General features: G+C 53.7%; 10 protein-coding genes across 10 annotated transcripts; 3 read left to right on the top strand and 7 right to left on the bottom strand.

Annotated features, from left to right (window-relative positions):
- Positions 1–345: 345 nt before the first annotated feature.
- Positions 346–2,084, bottom strand: J4E84_009765 (uncharacterized protein; the record flags this gene model as incomplete). Its single annotated transcript, XM_049392325.1, has 3 exons — positions 346–753; positions 806–1,646; positions 1,693–2,084. The coding sequence occupies 3 exons, from the start codon at positions 2,082–2,084 to the stop codon at positions 346–348; spliced, it is 1,641 nt and encodes a 546-aa protein (XP_049239908.1).
- Positions 2,085–4,163: 2,079 nt separating this feature from the next.
- Positions 4,164–5,302, bottom strand: J4E84_009766 (uncharacterized protein; the record flags this gene model as incomplete). The annotated part of the gene is made up of 3 exons (XM_049392326.1): positions 4,164–4,380; positions 4,428–5,140; positions 5,198–5,302. The coding sequence occupies 3 exons, from the start codon at positions 5,300–5,302 to the stop codon at positions 4,164–4,166; spliced, it is 1,035 nt and encodes a 344-aa protein (XP_049239909.1).
- A 561-nt stretch (positions 5,303–5,863) lies between these two features.
- On the top strand, positions 5,864–7,867 carry UTP25 (rRNA-binding ribosome biosynthesis protein utp25; the record flags this gene model as incomplete). Its single annotated transcript, XM_049392327.1, has 1 exon — positions 5,864–7,867. One exon carries the CDS (start codon positions 5,864–5,866, stop codon positions 7,865–7,867), a length of 2,004 nt encoding a protein of 667 aa, XP_049239910.1.
- A 451-nt stretch (positions 7,868–8,318) lies between these two features.
- Positions 8,319–10,080, bottom strand: J4E84_009768 (uncharacterized protein; the record flags this gene model as incomplete). The annotated part of the gene is made up of 4 exons (XM_049392328.1): positions 8,319–8,919; positions 8,972–9,114; positions 9,163–9,754; positions 10,073–10,080. The coding sequence occupies 4 exons, from the start codon at positions 10,078–10,080 to the stop codon at positions 8,319–8,321; spliced, it is 1,344 nt and encodes a 447-aa protein (XP_049239911.1).
- Positions 10,081–10,474: 394 nt separating this feature from the next.
- J4E84_009769 (uncharacterized protein) lies at positions 10,475–11,039 on the bottom strand (the record flags this gene model as incomplete). The annotated part of the gene is made up of 2 exons (XM_049392329.1): positions 10,475–10,712; positions 10,774–11,039. 2 exons carry the CDS (start codon positions 11,037–11,039, stop codon positions 10,475–10,477), a joined length of 504 nt encoding a protein of 167 aa, XP_049239912.1.
- Positions 11,040–11,552: 513 nt separating this feature from the next.
- Positions 11,553–12,467, bottom strand: J4E84_009770 (uncharacterized protein; the record flags this gene model as incomplete). The annotated part of the gene is made up of 1 exon (XM_049392330.1): positions 11,553–12,467. One exon carries the CDS (start codon positions 12,465–12,467, stop codon positions 11,553–11,555), a length of 915 nt encoding a protein of 304 aa, XP_049239913.1.
- Positions 12,468–17,514: 5,047 nt separating this feature from the next.
- On the top strand, positions 17,515–19,362 carry J4E84_009771 (uncharacterized protein; the record flags this gene model as incomplete). The annotated part of the gene is made up of 1 exon (XM_049392331.1): positions 17,515–19,362. The coding sequence occupies one exon, from the start codon at positions 17,515–17,517 to the stop codon at positions 19,360–19,362; it is 1,848 nt and encodes a 615-aa protein (XP_049239914.1).
- Positions 19,363–21,194: 1,832 nt separating this feature from the next.
- On the top strand, positions 21,195–21,852 carry J4E84_009772 (uncharacterized protein; the record flags this gene model as incomplete). The annotated part of the gene is made up of 2 exons (XM_049392332.1): positions 21,195–21,252; positions 21,281–21,852. 2 exons carry the CDS (start codon positions 21,195–21,197, stop codon positions 21,850–21,852), a joined length of 630 nt encoding a protein of 209 aa, XP_049239915.1.
- A 1,017-nt stretch (positions 21,853–22,869) lies between these two features.
- On the bottom strand, positions 22,870–23,765 carry J4E84_009773 (uncharacterized protein; the record flags this gene model as incomplete). Its single annotated transcript, XM_049392333.1, has 2 exons — positions 22,870–23,441; positions 23,495–23,765. 2 exons carry the CDS (start codon positions 23,763–23,765, stop codon positions 22,870–22,872), a joined length of 843 nt encoding a protein of 280 aa, XP_049239916.1.
- A 2,273-nt stretch (positions 23,766–26,038) lies between these two features.
- Positions 26,039–26,830, bottom strand: J4E84_009774 (uncharacterized protein; the record flags this gene model as incomplete). The annotated part of the gene is made up of 1 exon (XM_049392334.1): positions 26,039–26,830. One exon carries the CDS (start codon positions 26,828–26,830, stop codon positions 26,039–26,041), a length of 792 nt encoding a protein of 263 aa, XP_049239917.1.
- Positions 26,831–26,935: the final 105 nt, after the last annotated feature.

The following is a 26,935-nucleotide window of genomic DNA, read 5'->3' on the forward strand; positions in this document are numbered from 1 at the left end:
GACTGCGACGTTCGCTACCAAACACGCGATACCTACATCTGTTCCATGGTTCACGTATGGCCCATAGGTAAGGCCAACCAACCATGAGTCTGATAATTGCGATCTCTCTCATTTGAGAGGTACCTTCGCGAATAGGATGGTGATGTAATGCGGGAATCGTGAGTGGCTCATCGCTCGATCTGCGTCGTCGCGGTACCAGTAGATGGGGTGGATAACAGAGAGCCAACCGTAACTAGCATTGCCTAATATAACGAGGGAGCATAAGACAGGAAGGGAAAGAAAATGCATGGAGGTTCAATTCCAAGAAAGGACACCGTTTTGTACCTCATCCTGGCCGTCGTTCCCCTACCTCTCCTCAAAAAGCAGATCTTCCACCAAAGTGGGTTCATAAGACCAGTCCAGTTTACCGCGCACATCCCACTTGTCTCCACGCGTCCCTCCGGCACGCCCATTCAGTCTAAGTTGCAGTTTCGAGTACATCATATATGGCTGGCAACGATCCGAAGCCCCCTCTCGCGAGAGATGAAGAGTAAGCCACTGGAAAGCACCTTGCCCGGACCCCAAAAGACGATCTGCAATACCGGTCGCAGATGCGATAGTACTCTCTTTGTTGAGTTCGGGGTGGGGGATGTTGCCCCAGATATCCTGTACGAGCTTTTCGCTGTAGTCATTTGCTTCGTGGGGAATGTGCAGCCAGAGATCAAGCTTCGTAAGATTCATCCCTACCAGGGCGACGAGATGTTGCGGATCGATCTGGTGGTACGGTCAGCGAAACTATAATTTGGTCCGGGTGAGCGTGGCTTACGTTGCGTTCGCAGGGTGCGTCCCAGCCTAGATGCTTGAGCCTAGGGAATGTCCGCGCGATGTCCTTCAAACGGCTGAAGGGCATAACAACCTTTTGACAGTATGCTTCGAATGTCGGCCCAAGGATCAGTGTCTCGAGTGTATCCTTGTGCTGCTTAATAGCGGGCCAAAGATCGTCTATACCCGCTTGCGCTCGTGACAGATCGAGATGTTCAAGTGCATCGATCGACTCGATGAACCGCTTCGCAGGCGTTGTATCTCCCTCCCATATCCCAAAACTCAGCACTTTTAGCTTGGGACAAAGCCCCGTGAAGCAGGTAAAGAAGTTCTCGGGATGTTCGCCACCGAAGTCAAGCTTTCGCAGTCGGGAACAGTCGATAGCATCGCGAAACATGCGACAGTAGTCGGAATCCCAAAGATACGATGTCTGGCCATGGTATCTCAAGGTCTGAAGAGTCATCTCCTCCAGTAGAGGGAGGCGCATACCGGTGGTGAGATCAAGGCGCGGTATCTTCGCTGGCTCCGTATCGGGTGTAAAAAAGTTGTGACCGTCTTGCAAAACTTGTAGCCGAAGAGATCTAACGTTCCCGCCAGCCGCCAGTGCCTGGGAGAGTCGAGGCCACTCGGATCGACAAGGGTGCTCGGGAGCGAAGCCTTGCATGTATACCTCGTAGGTCAAGCTGACAAGAAGCGGAGATGACAAGAGCTTCATGTCCATCTGACGATGGGGAATGGTCTTTGCCATTTTCCGGTCCACGACAACAACGCGTATCTCGGGCTTTGGCCCAATCGCGTGGATGATGTCGTATACTGCCGGAGGTATGTGCGCGGAGGTCTCCCAACTACGAGTGTCAGTTTCAGTATCTTGAAGCGGTCGAAGTTCCATACTTGAGTGATCGAAGATTGCTGTGCTGCATAGTCTTGTTGAGTAACGTAATCAGGTCTGCAGAGGGTACCTCGTCTTTGACGGTGATGCTGCGAATATGCTTCGTAAGGTCACCGTGCTCATTCTTGGAGAGCTTCTCCACAAGTGCCTTGTATGCAGTTGATTCTCCGTTCAGGATGATGTTGCGGTATATGTAGGGCATTGCTACATCGTGCAAGACCTCGGAAGATTGCGCCACATTCAATAGATCTGCGGGCGATGTGTCCACGATATCGGAGAGAATGAGATGGTGAATGTCATCCGGGACGACGTTCAGGTTGATCGTCTGGCCCGCAACGCCCTGCGATGAAGCAGGAGCGGCGGTGTTATCGACGAGAGCGTTGCGAAGTGACATTGTAACAAAGATACTTAACCAGAATACTAGCATGATAGTCAATCTGACTAGAGACGCAAGACATCTTTATACCGTACAGCCGTGCAGGCAGAACTGTAAAGCAGGCGCAGCAAGCGACGCGGTGCCAACAGGACCGAAAGCCATCACGACAACACGAGATTCTGAGTCTGCCTGAGGCACCTCCACAATGGGCGGTGAGATAAACATCTCGTAGCCCAGTCCAGAATCAAGATCCTACCAAGGACATTTTGGAAGCGTTATCAGATACTGTTGGTGAACCAGGAACAGCGCCAGCCTCGCTTTCATGGGGCTGAAGAGATTGGAGTCCACTGCCACGACTGCGCCACGATGGGGGGTCGCTTCGTGATGTGTTCGCATATTACAAGGCATGGCGATGAGTCCTGAGCGATGGCGCGGATGATCGTAGGCAAGTTCGATATCTATCCGATGCGCGATGCTGGTAAATGCTGAGTAGTTGCGGCGGCGATTGTGGTGTGGCAGAGGTGCTCAAGTGGTACCAGCGATGACGCACTAGCACGTGACTGGCCAGCGCGGGTGGTCGGGCCTCCCTTCCGCTGCTGCCTAGTCAGTCCATCACCACCTCAACAACATCACCACGAAACAACACCGACACACCTTGAATCGAAAATTGCCAGAGCCGTCGCTCATCCTCGTCATGACCCCTTGGAAACATTGCAATTGCAAAATGATCACGAGCGCACAACTAAGGCGCTCAACCGCCTCGTTGCCGACGCACCGGCGCTGAATTGTTGACAATCGGTCTGTGGAATTGTACTTACGATGCAAAGGCGTCGGAAGTGAGTCATGATCACGCGTACAGCTGTTCTAAGCACCCTGCTAACATACCCATAGAAAAGCGAGTCAATGCCATCGCTGCCCTTGCATCCAAAGCGGCAGAATTGCGAACCAACCTCGACGAATTGTCGACGCTGGAAACCTTGCAATCGAAATCGCAAAACGATAAATCCGAATTGGAAGCGTCGCGAAACCGTCGGCATTCATGGCATGCTGCGGCGGCCCCACGCGACTTCGACCTCAACCATGATCCTCGAACCGAATTGGTTGAACCAAATCGAATGATACGAATCGACATGAATCGAATTGAGTGGACTAAATTGATTGAACCAAATCGCATGGACCTCGAATTGATAAAACCAAATCGACATGAACCAAGTCGAATGACCCGAAATGATTGACCCGAATCGACACGACAATCGCATCTCCGCCTTCCACCGCGGCTATTGAACCTCGAAGTAAGCACAAAACCCCAGGACACTTCCTCAAACCAGCGATGCTAACCCCCCAGATAGGAAATGGAAAATTGGGCTATTGCAGACGCCGAAATGGCAAGCGGCTCGTATGGCTGTGGACAGCGGCGAGCATGATTTTACTGCGTTCTATCGTGGTCTTTATCACGGTGCACTTTTCTTTTCGCGTTCTATCGTGGTCTCCATCATGGTGCACTCTTGCTTCATTTCCTATCAGATTCACATCTGGTGCACTCCGTTCTATCGTGGTCTTTATCACGGTGCACTTCCGTTTCGCGTTCTATCGTGGTCTCCATCATGGTGCATCTTTCTTTCGCGTTCTATCAGGTGTCAATCTGGTGCACTTCTCTTTCCGCGTCATATCTCGAAGTTTCAACTCCGAGGTGCATCCCTGCTTTTCTACCATGGTGCTTTTACCATTGTGCACTGTAGGTAGATTTATATAGCGACCACTCGTACATTGAATGGAAGTTAGACGTACAAATCGGGCTGTTCGATGTTCTTCATTTCATGACTTTTCGTACATATGGACCTATGCCGTCAGTACTACCGCGGGGACAAAGCAATAGTATACAGCGCTTCACGAAAGACTGAAAGCGCTCGCTCGCTCACGAGTATATCAATCCCCTGCTCACTTTGTCTCTCATCACGCCCCTCGCAGACCCCGAACCTATCTTCTTCCCTAAAACGCTGGTCCCAGAGCGTCATGTCGCGCGATGTCGCGCTTACTGCGTTAGCAGTGGCATGTCACTAGAACGCCAAACTCCATGCAGTGTGCCTTTTATCCCATTCATGCCTCCTGCTCTCTTTGTTGCCTACCCTTGCCGCCACCTCGTCGGTCGCCGCCCTTGCCCCTGTTGTCGCCGTCCTTCTTGCCGTCGCCGGCGAGAGGGTCGCCGCCGCCCATGGTGAGCGCAGCGGTCGCGAGACGGTTCGAGAGGTCGATTTGTGTGCGGATGGTGTTGGCGAGGTATGATACGACGAGGACGTCTTGGATGTGTGCGTTGCTGTGATTGTTAGCATATGTCTGGAAGTATGGATGATTCTGACGTACAAGTCGCGCTCAATGTCTGCGGGCTCGACCTTGGGTGCCAGGCTGAGTGCGTTCATCAGGAACTGGCCCAGCGCGGAGGATGGCTCGGCCTCCTCGTCCAGCACGTTGTTGACGTAGTTGGAGACGCGCTCGAGCATGTCCAGGACGTGTGTGATGGCCGTCTCCAGCGAGTCGAGGTCGGTCATGACATCCTGCGACCGGTCCTCGCGGTCCTTGGCGGAGGAGATGAGCTCCAGGCCTGACCGCTCGGCCTCGCCGTACTTGATCTCGTGGGGCACGGGGATGAAGAGGCACGAGTCGGCGGCGCGCTCGGCGGTGACGCCAATGGGGGCGGAGATGTACGTCTTGGACTCGATCTCCTGGCCGGGGACGGTGGAGACAGTCAGGTGGACGGCGGGGTGGGGCCATGTGCCGTCGCCCTGCTGGCTGTAGAAGTTCTGGATGAGGGCGGAGAAGGTGTTGAGGTCGCTGCTGGTGGCGTACCAGCCGACGAGGACCTCGCGGGGGTTGGCGCGCAGGTGCAGGGCGAGCATCTGCTTCTGGTAGTCCATGTCGACCTCGACCTGTTCTTGCGTCTCGGTGTGGGGGACGGCATAGCAGTTGCGGATCTCGATCTCGGTGCCGTCTTCGCTGCGGGTGCCGAGGAGGGTGCCGATGACGCGCTCTTGCTCGGCGGGGCGGCGGAGGGAGTGGTCGAGGATGGAGAAGACGGCCTAGCAGATGGTGTCAGAGAGTAGAGCAGGCAGCCTCGACCGTGGCTTGTCGCATACCTGGGGCTGGATGGCGACGTTCAGCGGGGCAGTCGACGGCTGCGTGCCCATGGACGCGGGGCCGAGCGGGCGCGCCAGATGCAGGAAGGAGTCGTTCTCGGCCATGGTGGCGGTTGTGATGGCGATAGGTTCTTGTTTGGTGGGCGTGGTGTTGAGGCGCTCGGGACGTCAAATGTGGTTGGTGGGGCACGCAGCGATATTCTTCACGAAATCTGGGCAGGGTGCGTTCGCTTGCACGGACCATCTGAACTTTTTCGCGGCGCGGAGTTAACCTACGAAGTATCTCAGTGGGACGATTCTACCTCCCACATCCATATACTTCACTTCTCTCCCTGCGCAAGAGGTGGTCGCAACTTCTACCCACCTTCACTACTCATTGCGAAAAGACCCGCACCTTGCATCAAGCTCCCTTCACATCGGCGCATACACCGCGCATACACCGCGCAACCGACATGGCGCCAATGAGAGGACGAGGCGGCTCTCGTGGAGGAGCAAGGGGCGGCAGTAGAGGCGGCAGAGGCGGCGGAATGGGAAGGGGCAGAGGCGGCATGAGAGGTCGTGGAAGAGGCGGATTTGCCGCAGCGAGAACACGAGACGAGGTCGAAGATTCGTGAGTACGGATATTGGTCGCGGGCGCATACGTCCAATCCTAACAGTACCAGAAACATGCCCATGCGCGAACCCACCCCATCCGACGAGAGCGAATCCGACGTATCAGAAGACGATGCCTCGGACGAAGAGGAAGAAGAAGCGCAACCCATCTCGAACGCCTATGCGACTCTTCTGCAGTCTTTCTCGTCGCGCAATACTGGCTCGGAAGAGCATCGCAAGAAGAGGCGGAAGCTGGAGCACGACGAGCCTGAGCAGGAGGTTGAAGTAGACGACGACGCTGAATCTACCACACTGGAAGGCGACGAGGCGGAGGACGAGCAGGCAGATGTTGATAACGAAGAAGACGTGGACGATGACGACCAGGAAGAGCAAGAGCTCGAGCAGGCCTACCAGAAGCACTTTGCGAACCCCGACGAGAATGAACTAGCGGCGCGACTCAAGCGGATAGCTGCCAACCAGTGGACATCACAGAAACTGGATCGAGCATCTGGGAAGGGAGTAGGCATACTGCAGGTTCCCAGCGACGAGGTCAAGCCGAATCGGAAGCTAAGAAGCGTACGCGACGTCCAGTTGAAAGCGCGGCTTGTAGACAACGCACAGAAAAAGGTCGGCGCTTTCGATGAGCTAGAACAAGCCATCGCACCCTCTATCTTCGGCTACCAAGACCTCCTCTTCGGCGCAAGAACAGTCCAAAACGCCAGCCGTCTCCGCGACATAACCTGTCTGCACGCCCTAAACCACATCCTCACGACCCGCGACCGCGTCCTCAAGAACAACGCCAAGCTATCCACATCCAAAGACTCCTCCGACCCCTCCATCGAATACCGCGACCAAGGTTTCACACGCCCCAAAATCCTCTTTTTGCTCGAAACAAAACAAGCCTGCGTCCGCGTCCTCGACTCCCTAACCTCCCTCCACGCCTTCGAGCAGCAAGAAAACAAAAAACGCTTCCTCGACTCCTTCTCCCTGCCAGAAGACAAGTTCTCACCGGACCGCCCCGCCGACTTCCGCGAACTCTTCGAAGGAAACGACGAAAACGAATTCCGCATCGGCGTAAAACTCACGCGGAAAACACTGAAATTCTACTCTACATTCTACAACTCCGACATCATCTTCGCATCCACCCTCGGCCTCCGCCGCGCCATCGAAACCGGGGACCCCAGAAAGAAACAAGGCGACTCGGATTTCCTGTCGTCCATCGAAATGGTGATTATGGAACAAGCCGACGCCGCCTTGATGCAAAACTGGGAACACGCAGAATACGTCTTCGAGCACTTGAATCTCCAACCGAAAGATGCGCATGGCTGCGACTTTTCGCGCGTGAGGAGTTGGTATCTGGATGGGCATGCGCCGGTGTTCAGGCAGACGATTGTGCTGAGTGCGTTTTTGACGCCGAAGATTAATGTCTTGTTCAACAAACATATGCGCAACTACGCCGGCCGCCTAAAGTACACTCCGGACCACACGGCCGGCCTCATCGAATCACTCTCCTGGGGTATAAAACAGACGTTCACGCGGTTCGACTCCCCATCACATCTCACGGACCCGGATGCGCGGTTTAAATTCTTCACGAACTCGGTCTTGCCGGGTATTAGCCGGTTACCTAAAAGTCCGGATGGCGGGTTGGGCGTGCTAGTGTTCATACCCAGCTACCTCGATTTCGTCCGCGTCCGAAACTCACTTGTGGATTCCGATATCGCATACGCGTCCATCAGCGAATACACAGACGCAACCGACGTCCGCAAGGCGCGGTCCCATTTCATGAATGGCAAGCATTCCCTCCTTCTCTATACCGGCCGCGCCCACCATTTCCATCGCTATAATATTAGGGGTGTGAAGCGCGTGGTGTTTTACGGGGTGCCCGAGAACCCGGTGTTCTACGACGAGGTTGTGGGATTCGTGGGGAAGAGTATTGAGCGCGCAGAGATCAGTCGCGCGGAAGCGAGTGTCAAGGTGTGTTTTTCGCGGTGGGAGAGGATGGAGTTGGAGAGGATTGTGGGCGGGAAGAGGGTGGGGAGGATGGTGGGGGATAAGGGGGATGTTTTTGATTTTGTGTAGATGTATGTGTTTGTTCGAGTTGGATTTGGTGGACTGCTGCGTCTACAGAAATCTTAAGAGCTGGTATAGCTTTCTCATCGAGGAGGTGTTAAGAAGTTATCGCAAGCTGAGTATACTCACCGAATCTCTCTTTATTGCAAGTGTGCGTAAACGTTGGAAGGCAGCTGATTGCTGACTCGAGGGCGGTAGGCAAGAAGAGAGGAGACTCCATTACACGCTGACATGATGTCATCCGGTAACGCTCGTCCCGTTCTTCTCATCCACCTTCCTTCCTCGCGGCTACCGGTTCAACATCACTATTCCGCAGAGTCTTCGTTGTTTGAGGATGCATAGACAGTCTTTCGTATTTGGTCGATCTTCTAAGCAGATGGTACAACTTCTTCATTCCCGATCCTTTCGAAGGCCATCGTAACCATCCTACACTCACTTCTCTTCTCTTCGTCCCCACATCCTATGTTCGGACAACGACAACGTGCTGTCTGATGAGGTTCTTTTCATCCTCTCTCCTCACAACATTCTTGGCATCATCGTCCATTTCCAACGCATTCGTGACGTTCATCCCGCTCACCATCTTCGCAGTCACCGGTTTAACTTCGCCGACCCACGGATCCTTCGCGACGTAGAAGAGAAGGTATGGCAGACTGGCTCCTGGTGGTTTGAACAGTCGCACTTTCTCGATGTACCGATTACCACCGAGCTGATCCTTGTGCTGGAGCAAGAGATAGCCCGCCCATCGTCCCACCGGCGAACCTGTTGTCTCGTTAGCGTGCCATCCTTCCCATATTCTGGTCTTCAGAACAGGAGGAAACTTCGACATACCCAGTATAGCCAACCCCCCCTTCCCCCCCTTCCCCTTCCCATCCATCACAAACTCATGCCCCGGCCAAACCTTATACTCACTCTCCGGCGGCTCCAACAGCCCCAACGCATGCCGAAATATCTCCCGACTCCCAGCATTCATCACCTGCGTCACAAGCAGATACTTCAATCCCTTCAATCCAGCGGGACTAGTCGCGCCGACACGGTTCCACATGGCCCAAGCAATGTCCTGGCTATGCACAGTCAGTCCTGTCGCACAATATCTCGTACACAAACATGACTCACGGTGTACCTATGTCGGGCAGTTCTGCGGGGAGGGGCGTGCGGAACCAGGTGAATGTCTTTGCGCAGTAAGTCATACTCATGATGTTCATAAGCCCGACAAGACCGTTTGGGTTGACAGCGAATTCGTAGGTTGCTCCCGTGGCCTGGGGGTGTTAGGAATGTCGGTCAATGAGAAGGGGTAGTAATCCTACTCTGTATTCCCTTCCGCACACATCGTAGTATTGATTTGCTTCGGATGGTAGAGTGCCATCTTCTTGTCTTTTGATCGCCGGCCCATCCCGATGATTAACCTTGAAACAGCGATTCGGCCCCCCATCCTTCGCCGCCTTGGTGTCCAGCCCGATCTCGTCAAACGCCGCTTTGATCTTATGATACGCATCAAAGTCGCACTCATTCTTTATCTTCTCGCTCAGGGCGTCACTGTCGTCGAATCCCCATTTCGCCAAATCAGCGCGACCGTCGCCGGTGAATGGGGATTGGCAGGTTTCGGCGTACTGGGGGAAGTCTTTGAAGAGCCACCGCGCGATGTTGTCTTTGGATTTCATGGCGGAGTCGAGGGTTTGGCCGGTGGAGACGGCTTTGTCGTATTTGGCGTTGGGGGGTGGGGGGTCGGCGGTTGTGTGGACGGTGGAGGGATCGAATGTAGCGGCGACATAGTCTATGGGTTTGTCTTTGAGGGAGGTGTCGTAGGTGAGGTTCGTGGAGGGACTGGAGTTGGGAGGGAGAACGTGTGTCGAAGCCAGTGTCGCGATTACGGCGATGGCGAGGATGTGGAGCTTCATGCTGGAAGCTGGTGTGGGTGGTGCTGGTGAGTGAAGACTTTGCAAACAAGGTAAAGGGAAAGCATTGTGTCGGTGACGGTGGATACGCTGCGATTAGAGCAAACGCGCTTTTCGGGGGTAAGTGAGGTGAGAGCGACCCGTCGAAGGAAGGCGCGGCCAGCATCAACATTCAAGTCCAGAATCATCGGATCTTTATGTTGCACACGTATCGCTCTTCAACTCAGAATAACAATTAACTTTTGTACAGCCTTTAGTGAGTTGCGCAATGCAGTGAGCGTTTCGGTCCATGACTTCAACATCATGAAATGCTCACTCGCACTGCGCCATTATGCCCGAAACACAATACCAGGGAAAAGATAAAACACCCATTTCTTTGCAGTTCGTACCGTTCAACCCGAGCACGTCCTACCACCTCTTTCCTTCCGTCTACCAAGCTCCAGCTTGAACTCCCGCATCTAATCCAGCAAAGTTCCACTCCTCTTTCCGCGTTGCCTTAACTACTCTATTCCAATTCCCATCACAACAGCAACCGAATTTCTTCCCCGCTCAACATATACTTCAACGACTGTAGCATCACCAAACCAGTCTTATCACCTCACACAAGAACAAAAAGCTAAACACGTCTGCAGACTACATCAAGACTGGAACATGCGAAGTAAGTGCTCTAACTTTGATATAGGCTCTAGGCTCACATCACATACTATGCACCCAACAGAAACCTTCACAGCTTCCCCGCCAGCCCCCCCTTCGCAGCCTCAAAAGGCACAGCAACATTCTTCTCCGCCCACTCCTTCTCCGCCTCCGTCCCCGGCATCGGCGGCACCATACCATTCACCTTCCACAAATCCCTATCCACATCTTCACAACTATACTCCCAATCGTACCCTTTATCCGCGATAAACTGTTTCAGCGCCTTATCCACAGCATCCATGAAGCGGTGTTTGTGCTCGAGTGAAGTACTATCTCTAGTTAGTCTGGACGTCCACGCATGCTATGTGTTGGATAGTGGGATGTAAGTACAATTGCCGAGCAAGATGCTCCATCTTAATCCGTATCATGGGGACTGAGCTATCGCGGCCGGGCTTGTTTGCTTCGCTGTTGGGTGAGGGACGGGGTACACCGCCGATGAAGAAGGATTCTGGTTGGATGGGTTGGAAGAGGACGTTTACGTAGAACCTAGGGAGGCCGACGATGGTGTAGAGTTTTGTGATTTCGTTTGCGAGGGCGGTTTTGTCGGCGAGGGAGGTGAAGGTGTTGGGTGGGTGGTAGATTATCCAGAGAGGCATTGTTGAGGATGTTTGTGAGGTTATGAGCGAGGGGTTATGGGATGACAGGCAACCTCGGAATAGTGTTGACTTTCTGGATATGGGGTATATACTACGAAGCTTATATAATATCCAAATACATTCATGCCGACGATGTAGGTTGCACGTGATTTGGAATAGTAATCACGACCGAGTGGTTAGTAAGTGTGGCGCTAATCATGCACCTTTTTGGGACTAACAAGAGGACATAGGACTTGGTACACCGCGCAGTGACGACTAATCATCAACCGCCGCCGTACTCTGGGTTTCGCTCTCGAGTCCGGAATCTTTTCGCGATTTACTTTAGATGTAACCATCATGCATCGTTGGGTGGGAACGTGACTTCGTGAGAGGTTGTCCCCCCGCATATTGTTACTATGAGAACATCACTAGTACTGGAGGCTAGTTTTCAGGACTAGCGTGACTGGTAGACTATCATTACGTCCGTAACAATCGTTGGCATGCGGGTACATTGAACAGCGGCTCCGCGCCCACTCACAACTCCGCCACAACCCTTCGTACGACTGCATCGAGATCTTCTTCCTGTAGTCCAAGCATCTCGTTCGCGAATCCTTCCTTCTTTTTCCAGTCCGCTGCAACAACACCCCACACTGCAACGACCTCCTCCCTCGCTTCGCCGTCACCGCTCAACATCTTCGGCCGAGACACATCCAACTCGTCCTTGCTGTTTTGGTCGATTCGCTCGAACTTATCGCCGGTAGCTTTCTCCAGCGCAGCAAGGACCTCAAGTTGCGTGACATGGTGACTGTGGACGTAGAGTAACTTATTCGCAGTCTCTTCTGGCTTCTCCAAGATCTTGATGACCGCCTTGCCGATGAAGTCCAGGTTTGAGGCGGAGAACTTGATCTTGCCGCCATCGAGAATGTATGCTTTGCGAGCCTTGACATCGAACTTCAATAGTCCGCAGGTCATGCCCCAGTCGAAGAAATGGCCGGTGACCAGACTCGTCCAGGTAAGCTTTCCCATGCCGTCTTCACGCTCTTTGCCCTCCAATGTTAAGAGGTAGTCCCGGACATCTTTCTTGCCCTTCATGAGTGGCAGGATCTCATTCGTCTTGTCATCCGCAGAGTCGCAGCTGCCGAACTCAGCGGGCATCACGCGCTTCACGCCGGCCTTGAATGCGGCATCGATGAGCTTCTTCTGCGACTCCACATGGCTTCCTGCGATGGTGATGACGAGGGCGTCGATCTTGTTCTCTCGCAGTACCTTGGCGACCCCATCGACGTTCAGGTCGTCGTGGACTGTGATGACTTTCGTTTTGGGGTAGACGGATTTGGATGTTTGGCGGTTGAGTATGAAGATGTCGAACTCGGAGGTTTTGAGCGCGTTGAGGACGGGTGCGCCGAGCGTGCCTGTGCCGCCGATGAGGGCGACGTTGGTAATGGCCATTGTGTTGTGCGGTGTTGATATATAGTAGGGTTGCGGGGTGAGATGAAGTGCCCAGAGTCACGTTTCGTGGGGAAAGAGTCGTCGGCGGCTGCGGGCGCGTATTGACGGCCCTACCTACTCATGGGGAGGCTTCCATCACATCTTTCAAACGCGACATCGTATATTACGTGACGTGCATCTCTATAGGTGTGCGACAAGGCGATTCCAGCGGGCGCGAGGGAAATACCGCGTTCTTGTATATTGACATCAATGATGTCATAGCACCTTCCGCAGCTACATCGACTGCTGTCGCTAGTCTATGAAGCTGGCATTTACGATGTCGTCGTCAACACTTCGCTTTATAGCACGCAGTCTATGTGCTACACTCGCGTATATGCCCAATGACTGAACATCATATCCTGGTCAGTGGTCATGTGTCGACTGCGCCGCATTGCATCTTGAGCGCGCGGGTGCGGGGTGAACGCGACTTCGCATCGAGCCCCAACAGTCCGCTGAGAGTCTATAATCACAACCATAGAGCTTTTTCTCTCTACTTTCTATTGTGCTGGCTATTTCGGCAGTACCAGCAGCGTGTCACAAAGCTGATGTCGCCCACTGCGCATACCTGTCGTCTTAACTGCCTTCAATCGATTTATCGCCGTCCATATATCATCGTCAAGTCTGCCCGATAAGATGGAAGATCAAGAAGTGCCCTACCAGTATCAGCGAATAAGCGCAAGCGAGGAGATCCGCGTCCTTCGTCTACAACCAGGCGCATTTGCTGAGCCTCTTATCGGCAGCCTCGTCGTGCGCAAGATCGGAGATGACGGAGAGAACCCGCCCGCCTACGATTGCGTTTCTTATTGCTGGGGACCGCAAGAGCACTTCACATCTTTCACATGCGACGGTAAAACCCTGCGCATCACGGTAGCAGTAGATGAGATGTTGCGACATATGCGGCAGGCCATGGAACTGTGTGATTTATGGGTAGATGCTAGTACGTATCAATGTACGCTGCCACGCTCGATCTTTCCTGACTGGTGTCGTAGTCTGTATCAATCAGGCTGATAGTGAAGAGAAAAGCCAGCAAGTGCGTACCATGGACAAGATCTATGCCTTAGCTCACTCGGTACGGATCTGGCTGGGCTCAGCGACGGACGAAGAGGTTGATTCTGTATGGCCAATGTTCAGCGCCAGCTCTGACGACTCGTATTACGAAAATTGCGCACAGGTCGACAAGAGAAAAACCTGGCTACATGGTTTTGAGGAAACGACTTCAACCTCTCAGTTCTTGAAAAGCTTCTTCCATCGAGCTTGGTTCACAAGACGATGGATCGTGCAAGAGGTGGTTCTTGCCCGTGAGGTAATCGTTCATTACGGGCTTCACGAAGTTACATGGTATAGATTTTACCGGGGTTCGCGCATACATTACCTAGTTCTTGAAGAGCAGCGTAAGGTTAGTATTTGTGATCTTGATAATGTGGCAAACCAGGTCTTCGACACTATTGAAAGCTTGGAGAATTCCAGGCTTCAAAGGAAAGAGCGTGTTTGGTTTAGGGGAAAGCGCCCAGAAACTCAGATTGAGAAAGCTTTGCAACTTCTGGAGTTATATCATACAACTGAATGTGTGGACGAACGGGATCGCCTGTATGCGTTGTATGGCCTCTCATTGAGCACAAGACTGCCCCTTGAACAAGACCCCAATTTGATGCGGCTGTGCCCTGTGGATTACAGCAATCACTTCTCGCACATCTATACGAAATTTGCCGTTGCCGCGATAGAATCTGGTAATCTTTACAACGTTCTCGCAAACGCGATCGAATTCGGAACCCTCTCCCAGCAGGATGAAGGCTGGCCTTCTTGGGTACCAAGTTGGAATCGAAAGAAGAAGCTGAACGAAACCGAGGCTTGGCTCAAATTGGTCGCGCATAATCCACAATTTGGACCGAATGTCCACGTCCCTCCCAGACTTCGATTTCCAAAATGGAAGGACGGGGTGACGGAAGATGAAGCAACGTATACCCAAGAGTATGCGACTAGAACAATTCACCTCCGTGGTTCTATCCGTCGTATTTGCGAGGCTCAACCGAGCACCTGCAGTCTGGACGTGCTAGCGTATCTAGACACTATGCTCGATCGTCAATGTGTTGGACACGCCTTCGCAATGTCCAGAGACATTGTGGCGTGGCTAGTGATGCTCGTTCTCTCCGGGCACAGCAGAATATTGTTACGACCAGGCCTCGACCAAAAGACCTACTTGACTTTCAAACCATCTTACCAGATAGAGTATCCAGAAAAGGACACCATCACATATAGAGCTTTGAAGAGAGTTCTAGGGCTGCCTCTGGGAGAGTCTACAGAATGGAAATATGACTTAGACCAAGACAAGTTTCTGTCCGAAGTAAGGAGAGTACTACAAGGCCTCTATCCATTTCGCTATGATCACGATGGATCTCCGGCGTTCGGTATCGCGTTGGCAGAAGTAAAGACAGGCGATTTTGTGTTCCGCGCCGCTCAAGTAGCCAGTCATAAGAATGAACAGGGAGACCCTACGCCTCCGATCAGTGGGTTCATAATACGGCCTTATCAGCAAGCGAGCGCTGTAGGCCCTGCCACTTTCCGTCTTGTTGGCATGTGCTTTGCCTACTATCCCGACTTGAAGGACCCAGAACTCGTCGAAGTTATCTTGGTGTAGGGGATACAGGCTGAAATAGGTATGAAGACATGGTCGGGAGTTGCTGAAGGCCTCTGTACTCCCTAAAAGCACCATGACGAACATACTAAAAGGAGACGTTTTATCATTGCAGTCAACGATATGTCGGAATAGGAAGTCTTGCAGCATCGGGGCACAGTATCCAGGGCAAAAGCTGAACAGGTGCTCTGCCATCTACACTGATATGTAAGACGAAACCTGACAGTCTTTTGAAGCAATGTAGACTTCAACTCAATTGTAGTCCTGTTAAGCTGCCACGGTGGGGCTGAATACTCGTTGGTATGAAGAAACGGCAATGGAAGAGGATGCGTTGAGACATGAGATCAAGCTGTGACCCGCCGAACACTCCAGCAAACTTCCTCAAAGCTATCACGAAGATTCCATACACCAGATTACAACTTTCGTGGCCGGCCTAATTCTAGGACCCTGCTGCAGTCTGAGTCAAAAGCGCGTTCTCTTCCTGGTTGCGACGAGTCGTGGGGGATATGTCCACAACGGCGATGGCAACTGCAACGGCGATTGCGACAGCGACAAAGATGAAGCGAGCGCCGCAGATGCGCCGGTATTGACATCACCAGGCGTGAGAATCTTTCTTCACGATGCGATTCCACAGGCCCTAAGCACCAGCGCGTGATGCGCAGAATCAGAATTGCGATAGACAATATTCCTTCTTTTCAACATGAGCATTTGGTGTTCTCGATGCTTGGGAGCATTTCCGCGGTGTCTGATCCGGAGCGTGCATCGGGGCACCCACGTGCCGACGCGAGTTGCATCGAAAGCACGGGCGAAACCGGAGACGGAAGACCGCCCGGGACCGCGATAAGCTTCCAAGGTTTAGCCCTCCACGCAATCCCCATCACCGTTTCCAATAAGAGTCATATTGCGGTGGGAGTTTGCCTCTTGCAAGTCCCTGTGACGTGCAGTGATCTTTGAAGAACATTCTCGTCGTCTCACAAGCCACCCGAATCTATCCAACTATATATCTCCAACACATCACATGACGTCTTCAATCGTGAGCGTGCGATTTGACCAGCCGATCGCCATCGTGGTGTTGAGAATGTTTCAGCTGGGGGGTGCAGGCTCGCGGCGTCTGAGTGGGCCGGTTGGTGGTCGCCAGTGTGGAGGGCGGCACTAAGGGAGGCCGCGCATGCAGGCCAAGCCCAACGCCACAAAATGGCGCCGGAGCGTCCAGGCTTGGACGCATAATTGACTTGGGCTAAGAAGAGTACCTTGTTCCACACGGCGAGGGTGAGGTGTAAACTTCACCGGATGGTGATCGAGGCCTGGTGGGTTGTGGGTGTTGGATGTAGACTATCGAGTGCGATACCTGTAGTGTATCCAGGATCGTATTCTGATCCGAGGCTTCCGATGGTAGTGATGCTGTTGCCTGGCATATGCGCAGTGCAGTGCGGTGCGACAGCAACATGTTGTTGCTGCTGTCTCGCGTGGTGCCACCTACTCCCACCACGTTGACTCCCCGCGGACAGCCGGCAGCGGATGACATAACGACACTGAGACGACTTGAGTCGTTAAACGTTTGCTGGCAGCGACTTAGCGGATGCGCCCCTTGGCTAACACTTAGCGAAAGGCCCCATAATGATGTAAATTGCGCGAAAAGCAAACCTTGGGCGCGCAGCTGGCAGCGACGTCGTCCAGTGAGGCCGTCAACAGATAGTCAAGATGTGAGGGTACCCATCGGCCTGTCGCTATTTTCATGTGAATTGCTTTGTCGAGACTTTTGTCTGAGACGCAAGGGCAACATCGCCAATTCCGGCAAGGAGGTGGGCTGACCGGGGCCCCCCGGCTAGCGCGGCTTAGGGCAGCCCGTACGTGTGGAAATGCGCTGAATGACTGCTCCCCCCGAACTTCGTCGTCGCTGCCCTTCATCACAACATCATCGCCGTCTGGCACACCATCCCCTCACCTTCCCCCCCACCACCGCCTCTCCACGGCCTTTTGTAGCCCTGCACGCCTGTAATACGCCCCTCTCTCCTGTATTCACGAATTCTTCTTAGGAATTTCGTGCTGGTGCGGCTGTCTCTTCCTTATCAACCTTGAGTGGCCGATCATCGCGCCTCTTGCCCTCCACGTCACCACCTCAACGGCTTAACTGCTTGTTGCTTCTCTTCCTGCACTCCTTCGCCCGCACTTGATACCCCCTACCCGTTTTAATATTCTCTCCTGCACGACTTGCCCTTCGATTTTCCCGAAGTTAAAGTCGCGCATTACTGTTGTTGCGCCTGCTGCAACGTCATCCTGCAGCCTCACTAGCACTCGACTTCGATGCGCACGACCCTCACAACTACAGATGAGCTCTGTTGGTTTTAGGCCTCCACTTCTTTCACAATGCAGTCCATGTTCCGCCTCCCATGGTGTAACGAGTCGCCTGGCGACAAGATCATGGAGAAGTCGACGCTCCACAAGTCAAGACCGCTGCCGGTCGACATGCCACACTTCATGAACAACATGAATAAGATCAAGCGGAAACGGACTGACAGTCCTGAGCCAGTAGCGAAGAAGTGGAAGGGCGCGCATGGTGAGGTGAGACCGTCGACGGTCAACGCAAATGCGAGTGCAAACGCGAAAGCTGCGACCGACAATGGACGTCTTGCGGACGCACCCAGACCTGCTTCTGCTGAAGTGGATGCCCGACCCAAGGCACAGCCGAGGAAAGAAGGCGCAAGCAAGAGCAAGGCCGCGAAACCTCAGCAAACGACTGCCAAACCTGACTCTATCAACACGCCATCGACCACCATGGACTCTGGACTGACCCCTGTGCAACAAGCCATCGAGGCGCAAATCAACTACGAGATTCTGCTCAAGCACAACGAACTTCGTTTGATTGAACAGGAGCTCGCCAAGTGCCAGGTTTCTCTCGAGCAGCTGAGGCGTTGTTCGCTCATCCCATTCCCCGGTACCGAAGGCCTTAGTGAGGATGTCAGTCTCGGGGTTGGTGCTTCATTGCAACCCAGCTCTGGCATGACAGAACCTCAGTATGCTGCTCCTTGGGGAGTCACCGACGGCCCGTACACTCGCCACTACGCAAAATGGTTGATCTCAGACGCCAAGTTTGACCCTGTATCTGAACGCGCATTCGCTCAGCAAGCTCAAGGGTACTTTGGCACTGGTGAAGGCAGGACGACGCGCGGCAGCTTTGCTGACTATGGGTCTCACAGAGGCCGCACGTCGCGAACTTCGACTGGAATGTTGAAGCTCACGCCCCTTGGTGAAACTCCAGCACCAGCGCCCAAGGTCGACCCGTTGTTGCACAAGCGATCGACGGACGGTCAGTGGGTGCGCCTGTACTGCGCCCCGTGTGGCCACAGCAACTTCTCCAACACTCAGGGTTTCCTCAATCACTGCCGGATCAAGCACACGCAGGTCTTCAAGAGCCACGACGCTGCAGCCATCGCATGTGGTGTTCCTGTGGATGTTGACAATGTTGGTACTCCTGTTGCCGCTGCCGCTGCCGAACCCGCGAGCGCTCCAGTTGCGCCTCCAGCCGTGTCATTCCCTGTTGTTGCCACCCCCGGCATCGTCCACCCACTAGCATCACAATCCGCACCCGTCCCACAAGCCCGGGAGGTACACCGTGATCAGAACGCCTCACCACGTGACGATACCAAGGTTACCACTCCGGCTAACTTTGCCAAGTCATCATCGACGCCCTACCTTGCTGCCCGATTCGCAAACAGCGGCGCCCAAGGCGATTTCAAGGAGCTTGTCGAGACTGCCCGCGCAAAGGTCGATCTGGACGCCATGGATGCCTCGGATGACGACAGCCCTGCCCCGACCCCCGTGTCAGCAGTGCCGCCGCATCTAGCGCGCCTCCCTGCCAGCGGACCCGCAAGCAAAGCCCCATCAGCACGACCAGGCAGCAAGAAGGGCAGCAATTCCAGCCACGCGCGCCTGCCGTTGTCGTTCCCGTCTCCCACCAAGTCTGAAGGCGATCATCACATGCCAAGCTCACCGGTAGATCTCAGCCCTCACACGGTTGAGTCGAACCCTGGGCTTGTCAGCGATCACGACGACGACGATGATGAAGACGCTGACGATGCACACAGCCAACCTGATCTTTCGATCGGCGGCGACGACGTCATGGTCGAGGATGCGAGTGACGTCGAGGGTGTGCAGGAACGCAGGGGTTCACGACCAGCACTTCATGGGTGCTTCGAAAAGGGAGAGGGAAGCCGGAAGCACTGAGCAGCGAGAGCGAGTTAGGTCCGGCTCACGCTGTTGCTGTTTCTCATCCCCTTCTTCCTTAACGATGTCACTTGTCATGGAGCTATGGTATTCTTTCTTTCTACTCAACACCGGCGGCTTTTCTCCAGTCTTCACTTTATACACGGGTTACCAGCAATGGACGGAGTCGGTCCGGCTGGCGAAGGACATTCCAACATGTTCTGCTTTTTGATGTTTGTTTTACTTGTCCTCTTACCTGCTTGTCACTTGCTGCTGCTATTACTACTACTGCTGTTCTTACGGAAATGCCCTCAAAATGTGTCAGAAACTCTCATCTCACGAGTCGAGCGAGTCGTTGTCTTTTCCATCAAGGAATGGAAGGTGGCTGCTCTTTAGTTTAGGCGCTGGAAACGTCGTGTATCATCACCTTTTGCTATATGTACGAAATTGGGTGGTGTCTCTGGTTGGTGGTTGTTGTTGGTTGTTGTTTCATCTTTTTATGTGATGGAGTGGGTGGATTAGATGGATGCTTTGGGGGTTGTGCTGGTACACTGGCATTGATGGCTAAAATGCGATGGATGGCAAGGAGTGTGAAAGCTTGCTTGCGCGATTTGTCTTGCTGCCTTTATGTATATAACCTTTTTAATCTCATGAAAATCTTGTCAAATGCTCGGGATTCATTGAGGTGGTAATGATGTTTTCGTGGCTTCTTGCCTGCCGCCGATGGCCGTAGTTGAAGCTTGACTTCGACGGCATACGTGACTGGTAGTCTGATCGACATGTTCATTGTCCGGTTCCTGATGCTGCCCGTAACGCCTCGCTGCAAATGTGTCCTCCGCTGATATCTCCGTTCGCCTTCAACACGCTGTATCCTCCTACAGCACAACCGGCTCAACTCATAAACTGCAGTACCTGTACATTGTCAGCTTCTCATTCTCCCATCCCCATCCCTCCCCATCCCCCCTATATCTCCCCATCTCCCCATCTCCCCATCCCGCTCCTCCCATCCCTCCCATCAAATCAAATTACTCCACTTACAGCCATAACAACACAAGCCAAACTAACATACGGACTCAACCGCTCCCCCACACGCGCCGCTTTCCAAACAGGCGATATCCAATACTTCTCCTTGTTCCGATCGAGGGGGCCGGGGAAAGTCGCGTGCGCGTATGTGGCCGTGCAGATTGTGAGCAGGATTACGAGGAGCAGGGATTGGAAGTTGAAGAGTGCGGTCTAGACAGGGTTAGTATGGGTTGGAGGGGAGAGAGGGGGAGAGGGGGAGATGGGAGGAGAATGGGGGGAGGATGGGTAGAGGGGGGACTGACCATCGTGATAGATGTAGATGTGGATGTGAAGGCGGAGTGTTCGTCGTGGTGGTTTTGAATAGGTGTCGGATGGTGTGTGTTCGTCGCTATCGGTGTCTTCGCTTATATCTCAGCGTAGATGCGCTCGTAGTCAGAGAGGATAGGTAAAGGGTTGCTGCCTAGTGAAAGCGCGCGCTTCAGGCCAGATTGTCGCTTTACTGTAGTCGCGTACGGTGGTTGCGCCCGCGGACAAGGGGTCTGTGCGCACTCCCGGCCGCCGCATGTGGGATCGTCATTGCAGCGCAGCGAACGCGCTAGCTATTGTCGCTGGAACAAGCGCGACGCAGCCTTGGAGACTTGTCGCGACTTCACCTCAACCATCGAAGAACGACTATTACGGCACCGCGGAAGCTCATCATACGGGTGCTAAGCGCAGGGATTACACGCGATTGTTACGGATAGCTGCGCTGAAGGGACGAGCAAGAAGAGCGTGGAGAGAAGAGAACGAGGAAGTCGGCCAACGACCAAGAGCGCGAGAGACACACCACCATGACAGAGCCACGTATGCGCCTGCGGCAAAAAGGCCAGCAGTTCCCTACACAAGACTGTAAGTCACCATATCCCAAATCTATCAGCACCCTCGATGCGCACCGTCCACCCCAGACCCCCATCACCACCTCCACCACCATCCACACCCAAACTAACCCTCCACCCCTTATCCACAGTAGAAGCCTTCCTCCTCGCCTTCGGCGACAACGACTACCCCCTCCCCGAAACCATGCGCGTCCTCGACGAAATCATAACCGACTACATCATCGAAACCTGCCACGAAGCCGCGTCCGTCGCGCACCACGCCCGCCGCGCCAAGATCAAGCTCGACGACTTTAAATTTATGCTAAGGCGGGATACGGGGAAGTTGGGCAGAGTGTCGGAGATGCTGGAGACGGATAAGGAGCTCAAGAGGAAGAGGAAGGCGTTTGATACTGATGAGGGGGCGGTGCTGGTGGAGAAGGATGGTGGGGGGGATGGGGAAGGTGGTGGTGGAGGTGGTGGAAGGGAAGGAGGGGGTGGGGGGAAGTTGGGGAGGCCGAGGAAGAAGGTTGATGGTGGGGAGGGGGATGGGGGAGGGGAGGAGCCGAAGAAGAAGAAAAAGAAGAAGAAGGTTGATGGGGGTGGGGATGATGCTAGTACTGTGAGGAGTGGATGAAGTTGAGGGGTTCGATGGATGGCTGCTGCTGCAATGGTGTCATGCGGCCGAGATTGCGGATGGCAGCGGTCGCGATGGATGCGCAAGGCACACGACCAGTTATATCGCGGCTGGGTCGACGATATGTCTTGAAAGCGATGAGCAGCCACAACCTCCTTCCCCTCGAGCGGAAGAGAATCACCGTGTTACCAGCGAGCATACGGCGACCCGATGGGTAGTGCTCGAGCTCCATGCATTACTAGGAGTATGGCCATTGCGGATTATGCGGGTTTACTGGCGTTTATCATGAATACCCACCGAGGTCTTTAGAGCTTCTACAAACAGAACCAAATTTCACCGATTTCCAATATATATTCGAGCACGGTGCCCTTGTGGCAGTATAACGCTTATCTCCCGGTTTTACAGTCCCCCAAAGAGACTGCCACTCGGGATGGATAGCCTCACTGCAAGTCAGCGCATGTGCTTGGCGATACGAGCTGACAGTTGTGTGTATGTCAAGCAATGTCGTCAACTATTACCAGCCACCTCATACAAGCAAAAGACCAAACAGGTCTAGAGACTACATCAAGACGAAAACATGTAAATTGTGTGACCACAAGTCAGTGCAGGCTCTAGGTTGTTCAGCTTCTATTAAGTTTGACGTGCGACGATCGCTCATAGGAAAGAATGTTGGGTTGCGAGACGAGTGGTATGACCGAACAACGCAAGGACACATTCATTCATTGGAGGGGGATAGAGAGATGTGGTTTTGACACATACATTCAACAGCTGAAAAACATCAACGGATGAACGTAGAAGGAGAGCTGTGTTTTCTGAAGTATCATTCACAAGTCCTCCGGGGGTATCATCCATCCTTTAGGGACGCCGAACGCCTTCTCTGCCAGCCCAACCATGTATCGCAATCTCCAAAAGTCCTTCATTCGCCCTTCCATAAAATCGTGCGTCGCTCGTCTCCGCACCAACTCAACCCGCGCAGACGCCTGACATCAAAAGCGGCCATCTCACCACTAGCCAATATCAATCCAACTTGTCAAAAAGCTGGTAGCGCAAGCCTTCTCGCACACGCTCCCGCTTCGCATCCTCCACAGCCTTGATCCTGTCCTTCTGACTCTCTTGACCACCGTCCTTCACCTCGCCCTCGGCTCCAGCGCCCGCCCTCCAAACCGCCAGATCGTCATCCGCGGCCTTGTACACAGATGATACATCGGATTGATCGTGGTGCTTGGGATCGGGTTTGTCGGGTACTGTGTGGCCAAAGAACTCGAATACGTCGCGGCGAAAGGCGGGATCTTGGTGAAGGACGTAACCGCCGACCCAGTCGGATTTGAGAGGCTGTGTCGCGGTAGCTTGCTTCTGACCTTGGAAAGCGACGTTGGCCGCTGAGCGTTTCTTGGATGCGACTGGGGTGGGTGTCGGTGGTATGTAGGCACTGGGACTGGGGAAGGGCATGGGCGTCCAGCTGGGGTTGAAGTTGCTCTGCATCTTGGCTGGGGGCTGTACTGATTGCCCTGGGCGTCGGGTGTCAGGAGGTGGAGCGGACATATCGTTGGTCTCGTTGGTCGCGTTGGTGGCCTTGGTGACAGAAGAAGCTGGGAGGGTTTAGTTTTGACGTGAAGGTGCTAGATAGGGAAAGACATCTCACCTTCACTACCCACCTTGATGCCTAACAGATAGAGTACCCCCTGATGAGCGAATTGCGAAGCGGTGCTTCGTACCAGCGGCTCGATCTGGTCGACCCAGGCGGAAACACTCTCGCCGTTTGCCTTCGCAGCTGCGGCGCCCTCTATGAGTTCCTTGTAGCACCCCCAGTCGGGGCCGAGGTCTGCTCGTAGAGCGACAAGGAGAAGGTCCAGGTTTCCTAGCTTAGCCGTCGCTGTGGTCTTTCGCTGTTGGCGGCGTGTCAAGTTGGCCATTTTGGAATGGGTGAAGAGGTAAAATTGGAGCCTGAGGACCCGGGGCACAAGAAGGTAAAGAAACACATGCGGCGCTAAACGTGCCCAGCATCAACCGTGAATCCTGCTTCCTATTGTGAGATCATCCAACCATATCACAATAGTGAAATGAAGAAGCGCGATACCGGACATCAAGAGCTTGAGGCGTTTCTGAATATGGTGACCGCTGTACAATAGCGACGCCACAGAGATCTCTGATTGACGCAAGGCTGCCGTATCGCCCAGAATGATAACCCGAAAGCAACCCATATAATGCCATGCGAATTGCCTGACTCCCCGCTCTTCGCAAATAGATGATGATCCGAATGAGTCGAACGTGCATACTCAGCACCATAAGCCCGGTCTTGGGCGATGTTCTCGCAATAATCCATTGCCACAGAGATATCTTTTTGCATTAGTATGCGCGGTGCGCGCGGTTAAACAGAGTCCACAATGGCGTTCCTGTATATGACGCAGTCAACCTCCGTAACCCAACTCATCCTCGTTGCTATACTCATCGCCCATGCGTAAGTGCGTGAGTGCGCTCGTTCGTCGCACATCGACAGTCCAAAAGATCGAAACGTGCCAGTACGATGGCTGCAATGCGAACACATCACATGGCTTCCAGATTGAGATACACACTCTTTACAAAGTCGTTTCCGGCGCTCAGATCGTTGGGCGTAGCTTCATCAATGGGCTGAACTGAGCAACCGATCGCACCTGCCTGCGCATTATTTTGAAGCGTGAGCTGCTCCTCAAATGACTAATTCACTACCGTTGTCTGCGACATATGCGTCGGGTGCGAGAATAACAGCTTTCCGGCCCGCTGGTGGTCTTCACGAGCATAGTCAGGCTGGGGGAGGCGCGATAGAGCGTGGACAGCAAGCTCAAGATGTCGCGAAGATCGGATCCAGTGAGCGCCTGCGCGTCGGGGGAGGGTGGCACGCAATAGTGTACAGATATCTCATAGTTGGTGTCGGAGGATGAGGTTTGCTTGTGGGCGGTTGAAGTTCCGTCGGCATCGGCGGTCGGAGAAATCTCGGCCGACGCGGTGGTCATGGCGTCTTGCGGCGTGATCTTACGCGACAACGGCAACAATCTCTTAGCCTTTCACTTGTGCAATAGAAGACATCAACTTGCCGTCGCCATGAATCTCGAGCTCAATCACATTTGCGCATATCGACGAATGTGACTTTCATCTCAGCCCTGGAACTCACAGATGCAGCCAGGCTCACCGCGGTGGTCGTCATTATCGCAGAGGTCGCCCATAGCAAGACAACGCTTACAGTACATGCCTTGCTTCAAGTGTAGAAGCTTCTTCCCAGCTCGAAATTCAACTGCAGGACTTCGAGTTCCTGTCAGCCATACCCTACCTTGCTGTACCGAGCCTGTACTAGCGAGCCACTCACAACGATGGAGATGTGAACGATATCCATCAAAACGGCATATGCTGATTCACAAAATCAACGATGGGTAGATACGCCGCGTGACCAAGACGCTTTGACAAGCCACTTTTGGATCAGGTGGTCTTCAGCTTACCGTAGGATATCCGGTACAGTACGCGTCATCATGTCTTTTCGAACCGTGCGACGACCAAACATATTCACACTCCAAAGTTCATCGTTACGTGGCTGAAGGCCACGCGCTACGCGAGTGAATATTGTCACACAAAACTTCGTTCGCTGGACAGTTAACGCTCTCTTTGTCTTCCCCGAACAACCTCCACGTTTTCGTTCTCTATCGCACACATCGCACGACGATAACCATGCCGCTGTTCGGATACGGCAACACCCCAAAGCCGAGCGCTCAGGAAACCCAACAACCACAAGATATGAACGCCCAACGACTGAGACGCGAAAATCGTCGGAGAAGCAGTGAGCTTCGGCAATCCGATGAGCAAAGCGCTCCAGCACCCACGAATGTAGGCGCTTCCACAGCCAAACGAAGCGATACCCCGACCCTCAGACAAGAAGACCCTCCGGCATCGCACAACCTGACGCGAGAAGACATCCAAAAGTGGAGGTGAGTGCTAACATGTCGTTTCCAAACGCTCCCCGATCTGACCTAATGCAGGAACGCCACGTACGAGATCAAGGCCACCTTCCCCTACGTCGACTTATGGCCATGCATGTACTGCCTCACCAACATCGACTTCCGCTACCGAGAACGATGTTCGCGCTTCCACTGCGACAACCCTGAGTGCATCGGCCGCGGAAAGCTGCAGGTTACTTGTTTCTGGGACATAAAAGCAGGGATTAAGAGGAATGAGGATTAGCCGCAGCATGCTGTGGCTCGTCGTGGGGAGACTGAGCGTCCGGGGCAATGCGTTCAGGTCGGCTCGGGTGCGCCCATGGAAGCGCGTCGATGACTTCTAGACCATCGATCCAGGTCCCGTGTGGCCAGAGCGAGTCGTTCCAGGGCTCTGATGTGTCGACAAATATCACGCTCAACTCGCTGTCTTCTTCGTCTGCCTCGGATTGTTCGCTGTTTATACCGGTTGGAGAAGCCGACGATGCCGCGGGGCCCTGACGCAGGGTTGGCCGAACAAGCTTCGTATTCGCCATGGTCAGAGGAGGGGCCGCTTCCGGGGAATCTTCGCGCACTGTCGCCTCCGCGGCGGCCTCTGACACAGCTTCCGATGTTACATTTTTGCCTGGAGTAGCGACGTTCTGCTTCCCTTCACGCGACTGTGTTACCGGTTTATCGTCCTCGTCGTCTTCAGCCGCCGTCCCATCTCCCGTGATTGGTATCTTGACCGACACCTCTTTCCTCTGCTTATCGATCTCCGCATTCATCAAATTCGCTAATCGATTATGGTCCTTCGAAATACGCGGAAAGCTCTCGTTCACGAACGTTTGCATCGCCTCGGCGGAGTCTCGAGCTCGATCTCGACATGCCATGATGTCGCCAAAATACTCGCGGTACACGGGGCGGGCGGTGGGAGGTAGCTTCTTCGTTAAGCTGACGAAGTTGGCTTGGACATGGTACGGTATCAGGAAGGTGAAGCCTTTGGAGGCAGATGAGCTGTAGTAGGTGTAGTCTACCATTGTTGATATCTGAGCGTTCGGATTGATCGTTTGTTCAGCTCAGCAGCAAGTGTTATCGGTACGCAATCCGCTACAATTATAGAAGCTCGAGCATGCTCATACAAG

The sequence above is a fragment of the Alternaria hordeiaustralica genome, assembly GCF_023758085.1.
Source record: "Alternaria hordeiaustralica strain BMP 2776 chromosome Unknown scaffold_32, whole genome shotgun sequence".
NCBI lineage: Eukaryota > Fungi > Ascomycota > Dothideomycetes > Pleosporales > Pleosporaceae > Alternaria > Alternaria hordeiaustralica.